Source organism: Populus alba, chromosome 17 (genome assembly GCF_005239225.2).
Source record: "Populus alba chromosome 17, ASM523922v2, whole genome shotgun sequence".
NCBI lineage: Eukaryota > Viridiplantae > Streptophyta > Magnoliopsida > Malpighiales > Salicaceae > Populus > Populus alba.
This window is the reverse complement of record NC_133300.1, coordinates 19,727,868-19,741,502: the sequence shown is the minus strand read 5'-3', so window position 1 is coordinate 19,741,502 and position 13,635 is coordinate 19,727,868. Positions and strand designations below refer to the sequence as shown.

Genomic DNA, 13,635 nt, shown 5'->3' with positions numbered 1-13,635 from the left:
GATGACTAAAGAGGTAAGTTTATTTTCCAATCAAGAATCAAATTACATTTATAGTGCAGCTTTCAGGCAGACCTCTAATGGAAGTTTCTTTGATGTTTCAGCTTTTTAGTTTGTTTAGAAGGAGGAATTTATATGTTAAGCATAATTATTTAAATGATCACACACAATATTTTAAATAAGATAAAGAGGCAAGCCAATAATTCAGAACAACCAATGTTTATTAATTTATTCATGACAAGTCATCACACACAGCTAGCCAAGGAAATTACACAAAGCAGACACTCCAAGCCTTAAGTTGATCTTCGTAAGTGACAAAATGTTGTAGAAGATCTCAACCGACAGGACCCTCACAATAGTAAACCTGAAGAAATTAGACAAAAAATAGAATTTAAGAATGATGTATTAAGTTCAAAGAAATTTAAATTGCTGAATGAATTAGTTAACTTTGCATTTTATCATGACACCCACGACATGCCTTGTCTTGTTCTTTTTGCTCTGGTTAAATTTGATGGAGTTCCACTTGAACCTACCCCTCCAAAACACAAGAGGTTGTTTAAAATAAACATTGAAAAGAATTTAAAAGGAAAAAAAGGAATTGAAGAATGGATAAAAATGTGAAACAAAATATGATATATTTAAATACTTATAACCCGTACCTAATTAGATGTTTCTTTACCACTGTCATCATCTTCAACCTTGATTTTAGGGATATGTTTGATCTTGGGCCAATCTTCTCCTGTTTCCCTTCGACATTTTTTGCTCAACCTTGGACAATCACTGATCTCAAGATTTTGAAGTTTCTTTAAATTGCCGATGCACTCTGGCATTTCTCCAATGTTTGGACACTTTTTGATGATAAATGTTTGTAAGGATTCTGCAGATCCTTGAAGAAACTGTTCTGGTAAAGCAATAGTTGATGGTAATCTGTTAAATATTACAAGACGAAGGGAAGGGGAAAGAGGTTGAATTTTTTCCTCTTTTTTTTCTTTTATTGTCATCAAATCAAGCTTTTCACATCTACGAATAAATAATTCTTCCAGAGTAGTTAGGCATTTTATGCTTCTTGGCAGAGAAATCAAGTTATAACATCTACCAATAACCAATTTCCGAAGACTTTTAAGACCTTGCATATCTTCGCTCAAATTTTCTAGATTTTCACAATAACGAATGGCTAAAGTTTGAAGACACTCCAAACGCCAAATCCCACCTTTTGGCAACCGCTTCTGCTGAGTAGTTAGATCTAAATATCTAAGGCTGATCATGTACCTCACATCTTTGGGCAGCTCTTCTAATCCTTGACCTGTAACCAGAGCTTGTAAGTTTTGCAATTTGAAAATAGATTTTGGAAGTCTTTTTATTTTTGAGTTGTTCCCAAAATAGAGATATCTCAAATGTTTCAGAGCTTCAATCCTCTCTGGAAAAGCCTCAAATTCAGAATCATCCATTAATTTCAAAGACCGTAAATGCTTAAATTCTGAAAAACATTTCTCAAAGTCTGTTTTGCATGTAGGTCCCCATGCCAAACAAAATTCTTGAGCAGCAAAAGAGCCTAACTTCCCTAGAAGGGATTTTGCAATCTCGGCAGCAAAAGCTTCTGCCATTTTCTTTTTGAGTGAGGGGAGAAGTGTTTGATAGGAAAAAATGATGGAGATAAGAGTGGAGTTCTGCTTTCTTTTCTGAGTGGAGAGGAGAAGTCGTTGAGTCTTCTTAATTAAAATGTAAAATGGCTCCATGGATCGCTTGTTTAATTGGTTGTTCCCCTGTTCTCTTTCTTTTCTTTTCTTCATTATATTAGCGATCCTTAATTGTTTTTTGAGTAGTTGACCAAGAAGCTATGAATCCACCCTACGTGTTATCTACTTAATCTTAATTTATGTACCAAGTTGAGGAGGGAAAATAATAATTAATAAATTAAATACATTATTAACTTATTTGATACATTATATTTGATATCAATTGAAATTGTGGCTCGGAAAACAGGGATATGTTTGTCATTTAATATCATGGCTGCCAACAGTTTCCACATTTCACACCGAGGAATCACTAAAAATGCAAAGTCCACATCCCAGTAAAATGCAAAGTCCACCGTAAAGTATCCACGCGTCCAAATTGACTTCATTGACTAATCAGCAGGCATCCTCCATCTAACGTGTTGACAGGTTCAGCCTACATGACGAAACACATGGACCTGCGTGGGTCCCTTTACTTTTATACAAAATAAATGTACACAGTCACCCATATTTGACCATATCCTTAAGTGACCCTTAATGCTTTGAAAAAAAAATGCACTGCCCAGATTTACTCAGGCGACCTGCTGTCGCAAAAAAACCGAGTTAGTTTCTATTTTTAATCATATCTGGATTAAATATATACAGATGAATTAGGAAAATCACAGTGATTTTTTTTTACTTAGAACTTCCTAAGCAGTAAGCACAATCGCATAAACAATCCTTGTAGAAAAGCAAGTGATGTCTCTCAGAATTTGAGATGTAGCAAAGATCAAAGATGATCATGACCTATCCTATCTTATGTACTTTCTCAAGAGTTTTTTAATTATGATAGTGATGATGCTAATTAATTATATTTAGGTCAAAAATTAGATTTAAAAATATGATAAAAAAAAAAAAAAGAATAGAAAGTCCTGCTATTAATGAAAAACAATCACGAAATTTGCATTTAGATCTTATAAGAAAAATTAAATAGATTAAAATATACAACCTGTCGAGTTTGATAGAGTATTTTTTTTTTAATTGAACTTGACTTTATTAATATCTATTTTTTTATATATAGTGAAAAAATAGTTTTAGAAAAAATATATTATTAAACTTTATAAAATCCATAGATCTATTCACAACTTTAGTATATTACAAGTTACATGACCCGCACAGGTCAATTGTTTTTGCATTAAAAATATATATAAAAAAAGCTAAGATTTAAAAGTATTATGTCTTTTTACAAATTTATATCAAAGAGTCTTGGATTTGGCTGCAACGCCTGACACATGAGTAATATTTATAATATTAATAATAACATTAAGCTTGCATGACCCAAGTTTAAATGGGTCTGGCCAAAATACCAGATCTAATAGGCTTGAATGTAGGTATGACTGTAAGGTCATTTCATAAAAGTGTGATAATTAAAATAGATTAATTAAAAAGAAAAAAACCAACAACAAGAAAAAAATTAATGAAGAAAAAGAAAAAAAAAATTGAATCAATTGGGTTAACCTTCAAACCAGATTAACACGTCAAACTTAGGATTCGTGACATGAAAGTTTGATAATTAAATAAGAAAAAAAATAAACAGGTTAACCTAGAATTAACTGGATTAACCCGTCAAACTAAGTTAACCCATCAAGTTCGAGATACGTGTCATGAAAATCTGATAATTAAATAGAAAGAAATATAACATTAACAAACTAAACTAAACGAAAAAAAATAATTAAAAAGAAAAAAAGCAAAAAATAATAATTCTAAGTTAACTTGTCAAACCAGGTTAATCCGTCAAACTAGGAATTAGTGTCATGAAAGTCAGATAACTAAATAAAAAAAATAACACTAACAAACTAAATTAAACAAAAAAAAATTCATCAAAAGAAAATAACAAAAAGAAAAAAGCAAAAAAAAAAAAAACCATAATTAAAGGCATAAAAAACAGAAAAAAAAACAAATTTTTTTATAAAAAAAATAGCTCAGTTTTTCACTGCGGATTGCATTGTGCAGTGCACATTGAAATACATAGCAATTTTAGTATATGTTATAATGTAATTTCTTATGCATTTTTTCTATTCTTTTATCAATTTTTTTAACATATTTGTTTATTGATAGAATAATACGGTTGCATTTAAGTTTTGTTTTTTTAATTCAAAATGATAGCGTTTTGAATTGCAGCAAAATTTCTTTTTTTAAAGGTCCCTTAAGTTTGGTGTCTTTTCAAGTTTGGTTCTTGCATATTTAATTGTTTTATTTTTGGCCAATTTCAACCCTTTTTTCTTTATTTTTTCTTAACTTCATCTTGATTGCATTACATATAGTCCTTAAATATTGATGTGTTTTTCAAATTGGTCCTTAGCTTTCAAATTTTCAATTATTTAACGAATTTCAATCTCCCCACTGATAGTAATTTTTTTCTTTTTTTTTCCTGTTTTTTTTTTAAATATTTGTTAATTGAAATATTTTTTTCTCGTAATATATTTTTTAGATATTTAAGAAGGGTTCAAAATCGTGTTATAATAACATAAATAAAGAAGATTTGGAAAGTGGATGTAAAGAGGTGAATTTATCAACGAAAGAGTAGGAGGTGGTTGTGGTGGTCTAGAGAGTGAAGGCGGCGACGTCAATGGTTGCTGTTAGTAGTAAGCGGTGATATTTTATTTTTTATTTTTTTTAAGGCGGCGACGTCAAAGTTTGCAAGAGTGTTGCTTGCCTCAGGTAGAGTAGACAAATAAAATATAACAGAGATCTAAAACCCTTGTTTTTATGACAAAATGTTGAGTTTTAAGTTTACTTTGGCATTAGGAATCCATCAAACTTGAGTCCTCCCTTCTCTCTTGGTTTGCAAGGATAAGTTCCGTTAATTGTCCGAATTAGAATGAAGATGTAATTAGAGTTAGTTAACTTCAATAATGGGAGATTAATTTGAGAATTACTTTAGTAATATGTACAAAAAAAATTGCCTAGCTTTCACATAAAATCCTTCATTTTCTACATGATTTCAATACCCTCTTTGCGAATTTAATTAATTAAATTCACTCAAAATCAAAACTTTAATTTATTCACTAAATCACAAATTAACACATAAATTAAAAATAGTAATAATAATAATATTAACTTCATAAAATTAACAATATTTTAAATAAGATAAGTTGAATAAAATAAAGAGACAAGCCAATAATTCAGAACAACCAAATGTTTATCAATTTATTGATGACAAATCATCACACACACCTAGCCTTACACAAAGCAGACACTCCGAGCCTTAAGCTGGTCTTCGTAAGTGACAAACTGTTGTAGAAGATCTCAACCGACAGGACTCACAATAGTAAACCTAAAGAAATTAGACAAAAATAGAATTTAATAATGATGTATTAAATTCAAAGAAATTTAAATTACTGAATGAATTAGTTAACTTTGCATTTTATCATGACACCCACGACATGCCTTATCTAGTTCTTTTGCTGTAGTTAAATCTGATGGAGTTCCGCTTGAACCTGCCCCTCCAAACCACAAGAGGTTGTGTCAAATAAACATTGAAAAGAATTTAAAAGGAAAAAAAGGAATTGAAGAATGGATAAAAATGTGAAACTAAATATGATATATTTAAATACTTATAACCCGTACCTGATCAGATGTTTCTCCACCACTGTCATCACCGTCATTCTTGATTTTAGGGATATGTTTGATCTTGGGCCAATCTTCTCCTGTTCCCCTTCGACACCTGTTGCTCAAACTTGGACAATCACTAATCTCAAGATTTTGAAGTTTTTTTAAATTGCCGATACACTCTGGCATTTCTCCAATGTTTGGACACTTATTGATGATAAATATTTGTAAGGATTCTGCAGATCCTTGAAGAAACTGTTCTGGTAAAGCAATAGTTGATGGTAAGTTGTCAAACATTACAATACGAAGGGAAAGGGAAAGAGGTTGAATTTTCCCCTCTTTCTCTTCTTCTATCGTCATCAAATTAAGTTTTGCACAATTAAGAATGCAAAGTTCTTCCAGAGTAGTTAGGCATTTTATGCTTCTTTGCAGAGAAATCAAGCTATCACATCTAACAATAATCAATTTTCGAAGACTTTTAAGACCTTGCATATCTTCGCACAAATTTTCTAGATTTTCACAATAACTAATGAATAAAATTTGAAGACACTCCAAACACCCAATCCCTCCTTCTTGCAACCGCTTCTGCTTAGTAGTTAGATCTAAAAGTCTAAGGCTGATCATGTACCTCACATCTTTGGGCAGCTCTTCTAATCCTTCACCTGTAAACATAGCTTGCAAGTTTTGCAATTTGAAAATAGATTTTGGGAGTCTTTTTATTTTTGCGTTGCTTCTAAAATAGAGATATCTCAAATGTTTCAAGGCGCCAATCCTCTCCGGAAAATCCTCCAATTCAGAATCATTCGTTAATTCCAAAGATCGCAAATGCTTAAATTCTAACAAACATTTCTCAAAGTCTGTTTTGCATGTAGGCCCCATTATACTATCTGCAAAGACTATTGACCGCACTTGATGGAAGTTGTTTGGGAACTTGGGGAGAGTTTTATGAAAAAATGAATCAGAGTCAAGGACGACTGACAAATGACGGGTCGTTTTAGAAATTTGATGGTTTTGAGAGCTTATGATTGAAAACTCATTTTGAGCCAATGATGATGCAAGATCATGCATTAAATCATGCATCTTAAAGCCAGCTAGAAAAATCCTATCCTCATAATCTTGGAAGAAACATCTTGAGATCAACTCGCGCACATAACGCAAGCCAACATCTTCCAACTTCTCATTTGGATTTGATGTTTGAAGAATGAGCCCATGTGCCATCCAAAATTGCACCATTAAGAGATCTCGGAACAAGTAATCTTTTGGAAAAACAGAACAATAAAGAAAGCATCTTTTCAAGTGAGTCGGCAGTCTTTGATAGCTTATTTTCAAGGCAGGTAAAATGCCATCTCCCTCTTCTTCCCACTTCTCACTGTCTCTCACCGATTTCCACTCTTTTTCATCAGTCTTACCATACAGTTGAGTCCCCAAGTTAATCACTGCCAGAGGAACTTGCTTGCATTTTGCCACTATTTCTTTCCCAATTGCAACCAAATTTGGATTCGACTCCTTTTGCCCTTCCTTGAATGCACACTTGTAAAACAACGACAGACAGTCCTCCTGACCAAGAAGACTTAGGTTGTACGCAGGAACAGTACCCATAATCTCAGCAACACGTTGACTACGGGTAGTGACTATAATCTTACTTCCACCAGCACCTTTTGATAACGAAGGCTTCAACAACAACCATTTTTGAGCATCTTCATTCCAAACATCATCCAAAAGAAGCAAGTATTTATTACCATTCAAAATTTCTTCAAGTTTTTTATCAAGTTCACCCTCATCCAAATCCGCACATCTTTCCCCAGTTGCAGATTTAATAATTTTTTGTACCACTTGTTTCAAGGAAAAATCATCTGAAACACATACCTCCATTTTCAGATCAAAATGACTTTTTACATTCTCAGCATCACACACCGATTTGGCAAGAGATGTCTTCCCCAAGCCTCCCATTCCTACAATCGGAAGGACAAGGGGATGAGCACCACCAACCTTAGAAGGTGCTTCTAAAAGGCTGATGATGCGTTCTTTATCTTCATCTCTTCCGATAACACCGGAAAAGCTGTCAAAGGATCGGTTCATCTCTGTTTCCTCATGCGAGACATGACTACAATCAATAGCCTGCTCGCTGAGGTGGAACTCAGACTCAAGAGATGAAATCTCACCTAGTCTTTCTATGATGCTCTTTATCTTATGACCCATTCTTAAACGGAATGCAATCTTATTAGAGCTTGAAAAGAAGCGCCGTACCTTTCTGCTGGTGCTCCCTGTAGTTTTCACCACCTGCCTTCGCAGAGTTTCGCACTCGATTTCGTCCAGCACGTCCTCAGCATCATACAAGACTTCTCTGAGATCGTTGAGCCAGAACCGAATCTTGTCATTCTTTGATTGTTTCTGCTCAGCATCGGACAGCACTGCGGTGATGGCTGACAATCTCTTTTCAAGACGAGCAATGTCAGCTTCAAGTCCCCATGCCAAACAAAATTCTTGACCAGCAAAAGTGCCTAACTTCCCTATAAGGGATTTTGCAATCTCGGCTGTAAAAGCATCTGCCATTTTCTTTTTGAGTGAGGGGAGAAGTGTTTGATAGGAAGAAATGGTTGAGATAACAGTGGAGTTCCGCTTTCTGAGTGGAGAGGAGAAGTCGTTTGAGTCTGCTTGATCATAAAATTAAGGGATGAAAAGTCAAAAAAATAAATTTACAAGTAGTGCAATTGTGTTGTAGCTTCTCCCATGGAATATTGACCACACATGGTCGGACTCATTTGGGGACTTTGGATTAGTTTGATGAAAAAATGAAATGGAGTCAAGAACACTTATTTTGAGCCAATGATAATGCAAGATCGTGCATTTTAAAGCTTCAGAAAAAAAGGTAAATCATCATAATCTTGGAAGGAACATCTTTAGATCATTTGGATTCGATGATTGAATGCATGTGCCATCCAAAATTGTATGAACTAGGAGAAGAGGAGTAATTATTTTTTTAAAATATTTTTTAGTTTATGTAAAATAAAATAATGCATTTTTTATTTTATAAAAAAATATTTTTAATATCTTATAACCGATAATCTCTTGAAAAAATGTAACAATAAAGAAAGCATCTTTTCAAGGATGTCGACAGTCTTTGGTAACTTACTTTCAAACATGAAACATATGGACCTGCGAGGGTCCCTTTGCTTTTATACAAGTAAATGTACGGAGTCATCATTATTACAAAGAAAACCTAAATGACATGGGAAAAATATTGTACTGTTACAATTTTTTTTTACATTGGTTTTTTATATATATGGTTTCTTTTCATATATTTTGTTTTTTTATGATTTTTTTAAATTATCTTTGCTAGTTTTATTTTTTTAATATTGAGATGGTTGAAAATTTAGTTTTGTAACTTTTTTTTTTATTTTTCTATTTATGAGGTTAGTATGATTTGTAGGCTTATCAAAATAGCACATGTTATCTTATTTTTATACATTTGAGGTTGTCTTATTTTTATATGAGTGTTTTATGAGGTTGATATGAATAGTGTTTTATGAGGTTGTACAGTAAAAGCATTATTTATTTTAAACCTTTTTAAGGAGAGTAATTTGATCGGTTTTTTTTTTTAATTTTGAGTATTTTTTTTTTAAATCAAAATAATATTTTTAGTATTTTATAAATATTTTAATGGGAAAATATAAAGAAAAAACAATATTTTAATATATATTTTAAAAAAACTTCAAAAAAATGCCCTACACTCGAAAAAAAAAAGCCTTATTTTCTGATATGTGTTTGAATTATTGTCTTTGGCATGGACCCTTATCTTTGACCATTGTTATTTTTTTTAATTTTAAAAGTTCATTAAAGGAGCTTAGCCGGTGCGCTTCTTTGGCTTGGACCCGCATCTTTGACCATTGTTTGCCCTTTTTTTATTTTTTTACTCTAAATGGTCCGTGGACGGGTTCGTAGATTTTGGGTGCACTTCCTAACTTTTGCAAAGACCAAACAGAGCAAACAGTTGTTTTTATTAATTATTGCCTACAAATCAATTTCTCTCATGAGAAATCAATCTCTCTTATGAGTGCATTACAGCTGCGGAGCATAGTAAATGTGACAACTGAAATGAACGAGGAAAATCAATCTCTCATGAATGCATTACAATCTGGTATTCAAACATGTACAATCATTGATCTCAAGATTTTAAATTTTCTTTAAATTGCTGATGCAATCTGATATTTCTTTAATATTTGGACCGTCTCTAATGATAAATGTTTATAAAAATTTAGATGATCCTTGAGAAAACTGTTCTAATAAGGCAAGAGTTGCTGATAACCCTTTAAATATTACAATATTAAAAGAAAGTAGTTTAATTTTCTAGTCTCTCTTTTTCTATGGTAATCAAATCAAACTTTGCATAACTTTCAATTACAAATTCTTCTTAGATATTTTATGCTTTTTGGAAGAGAAATCAAGATATTTTATGCATATCTTTGCACAAATTTTCTAGATTTTCACACCCAACAATGAATAAAGTTTGAAGAAATTTCAAGCACCCAATCCCACCTTTTGGCAACCGCTTATCATGTACCTCACATCTTTGAGCAGCTCTTCTTATCCATCTCCACTTACAACTAGAGCTTGCAAATTTGCAATTTGAAAATAGATTTTGGGAGTTTTTTTATTTTTGCGTTTAAAAAATTGAGAGATCTCAAATGTTTCAGGACACCAATCCTCTCCGGAAAACCCTCAAATTCAGAATCATACATTAATTCTAAAGACCGCAAATATTTAAATTCTAACAAACATTTCTCAAAATCAGTTTTTAATGTAGGCCCCACTATACTATCTGCAAAGACCATTGACCGCACACGGTCTGAGTCATTTGAGAACTTGGGGAGAGTTTGATGAAAAAAAGAATTAGAGTTAAGAACTGACACATGACGGGTCGTTTTGGAAATTTGGTGGTTTTGAGAGCCTATAATCATGCATTTTAAAGGTAGCTAAGAAAATTTCATCCTTGTAATCTTGGAAGAAACATCTTGAGATCAACTCGCGCACATAACGCAAGCCAACATCTTCCAAGTTTTCATTTGAATTTGATGATTTTTTTTAAAAAAAATTATTTTTAAGAATAATGCATCAAAACGATCTAAAAACATAAAAATAAATTTAATTTTTAGTAAAAAAAATTTAAACAATTTGAGAGAATGTTTTTTGAATTGCGTTCCCAAACGGACCATAAATATAAATTTAGGAGGAGGGTTATATTAAAACAAATAATCTACAAAGGGACGCATTAGAGAAAACATAAAAGTTCAAGGATGTGAAACTAAATTAACCCCAAAAGGCTAAAACTACCTGCTCCTCTATCCCACTAAGATGATCTTCCTCTTCCTCAACCCCCAAAGCAACCGTCCTGTCTTATTCTCACTTGCTCAGAGACAAAAACACTTGAATGTGGATTAGTTTTTGTACTTGTGCATATTCCAAATGTTTGCATTATTACTCAGTCTAAAGGATAAATTGAGATGGCCAGTGGAAACTTTCAGATTACTTCCAAATCATTCAGATTGAGCTTGGAAAACAGAGATTAGGGATATGTTAATATCATGGCCGCCCACAGTTTCCACATTTCACAACGAGGAATCCCTAAAATGCAAAGTCCACATTCCCAGTAATTGCCGAAGGTTTCACAAAAGAAGACCCCACCGTAAAGTATCCACGCGTCCAAATTGACTTCATTGACTAATCAGCAGGCATCCTCCATCTAACGTGTTTACAGGTTCAGCCTCCATCATGAAACACAGGGACCTGCGTGGGTCCTTTTGCTTTTATACATGTAAATGTACACAGTCACCCATATTTGACCATATTCTTAGGCGACCTGCTTTCGCAAAAAAGTCGAGTTAGTTTCTATTTTTAATCATATCTGGATTAAGAGCCCGTTTGGCTCTGCGGCTGCGGCTGCGGCTGCGGCTTCATGGAAAACGCAGCGCGCAGCCGTTTGGTTAAAGAAAAAAGTATTTTACTATTCACTAGGCTCCACTTGAATTTTGCGTTTTTAACGCAGGAAACGGTAAGCAGGAATTTTATGCTTTTTTACTGTTCATGTTAATTGTACTGTTCACTTGCCTGCGTCTTTTTCTTCTTTTTTATAGTGTGTGTTATTTTTTTTAGTGTGTTATTTTTTTAATTAGAGTGAAATTTATACCTGATAATATTTTATATAATTTTATTACATGCTAAAAATATTATAAAAAATATAGTTTTTGTTTGATGTATTTCGTACGTAATGAAATTATAAATGGTTTTATGGAATAATAAAAAATATTTTATATAAAGTATGATTTATTTCATGATAAAATAACAATATTTAAATCTACAATATTTAAATTAAAAATCATAAGTACTAATATATATTTTTAAAATTATTTTATAACCTCAATTTTAAAATTATTTTTAACCAAACACATTAAACTACTTTTTCTTCAACTTCAATTTCAACCACAGTTTTAACCAAACACCTATTTTTTCAAACCAAACTCAACTAAAAGTACTTTTTATAAAACAACTTTTTTTTAAACCACAACCACAACAGCTACCGCAATGCCAAACACACTCTAAATATGCGCAGATGAAATAGGAAAATCACTGTAATTGTTTTTACAAAACCACGGATTGCTATGATATTTTTTTTATAAATAGTTTTTTTTATATTTTTCTATTGTTAGGATTTTTAAAAAATTATTTTAGCTGATTTTATTTTATAATAGTGAGATGGTTAAGAGTTTAATTTTGTAAATTTTTTTTTATTTTGTTTTTTTACAAGGTTAACATAATTTATGGGTTTGTCAAAGTAATCCAGAATATTCCAGTTTATGAATTTGATGGGTTTTTTTTTCATTGCACTTGAATTTTTATAATTTATTTTTTTATATTATTAAAAAAATAATTTTTATAAAAAATAATGTTATTAAACTTTATAAAGTAACAAAATTAAAGAATATGGAGAGAATAATTGTTCACTCAACACCTATTTTGCACCGTGAATTATAATAGAAAGATGTTTTTTTTTTTAATTTTTATTATGGTTTTTTAAAATTTGTTTTTGTTAATTTTACCTTTTAAAATTAAAATTTTTAAAAAATAGGTCTGTAATTTGCTAGCCTAAAGAGTGTAGAGTCCATATTCTAGTTTTCAATTGTATCTTTCATCTTCATCTATCTGTAGAATGTTGTAATAGAAGTGCTTTCTAAGTCAAAGATGTACAGCCACACCATATAAAGCTCCAAATTCTATCTGAAAATCTTTACCACTATCATATATTTGGGCCAGCCACATCATGGTTTCAAATCTGCTAGTTGGTTTTTATGTTTTAAAAATGTTATTAAGAAGTTTTGAATTTTTTTATTTTTTTCATTACTTAAACTATTTTTATGTTTTATATAGATCATTTTAATGTGTTTGTCCAGAATTAATTTTTAAAAATAATAATAAAATATTATTTTAATATATTTGTATATAAAAAGTAATTTTTTTTTTATAATACCAAACATGCTATTATGCTCTTATAAATGTACAGATATATGTATATGCATTTGATCCACCATTTTCAGCGTTGATATGCTTTTGCCAAGTAAGACTCAATCTTACAATAAGAGAACATTTAGAACTCTTTTTGGAAATCAATTTCTTCTGATGCATTTTTCATATTCTTTTTTTAATTTTTTTAATTATTTTTTTATTGACATAATGGCGCGGATTTAATTAATTAAATTCACTCAAAATCAAAACTTAAATTATTCACTAATTCACAAATTAACACATAAATTAACAATAATAATAATATTTAAATTGAAGTTTATTTTTAAAGTGATGCAACTGTGTTGTAGCTTTTGACCACACTAGGTCTAACTCATTTGGGGACTTGGGGAGAGTTTGATAAAAAAATGAAATGGAATCAGTAACTGACAAATGACGGGTCGTTTTGAAAATTAAGTCGGTGGTTTTGAGAGCTTATGATTTAAAACTCATTTGGAGCCAATGATGCATTTCAAAAGGTAGCCAAGGGAATTGCTTCCTCATAATCTTTTCAAGTGTGTCGGCGGTCTTCGGCAACTTACTTTCAAAGTTAGCCAAGGTAAAATACCATCTCCCTCTTCTTCCCACTTCTCACTATCTCAGTATCTCTCACCGATTTCCACTCTTTTTCATCAGTCTTACCGTAAAGTTGAGTCCCCATGTGATTTTAATCACTGCCAAAGGAATTTGCTTGCATTTCTCCGCTATTTCTTTCCCAATTCCAACCAAATTTGGATGGAACTCCTTTTGCCATTCTTTT

General features: G+C 31.7%; 1 protein-coding gene across 1 annotated transcript; it reads right to left on the bottom strand.

Moving 5' to 3' along the window:
- Positions 1 to 4,753: 4,753 nt before the first annotated feature.
- On the bottom strand, positions 4,754 to 8,153 carry LOC118040050 (putative disease resistance protein RGA3). The gene is made up of 3 exons (XM_035046915.2): positions 5,340 to 8,153; positions 5,160 to 5,209; positions 4,754 to 5,046 (listed from the first exon to the last, which is right to left on the bottom strand). Exons 1-2 carry the CDS (start codon positions 7,872 to 7,874, stop codon positions 5,183 to 5,185), a joined length of 2,562 nt encoding a protein of 853 aa, XP_034902806.1. The 5' UTR covers positions 7,875 to 8,153; the 3' UTR covers positions 4,754 to 5,046; positions 5,160 to 5,182.
- Between the last annotated feature and the right edge of the window lie 5,482 nt (positions 8,154 to 13,635).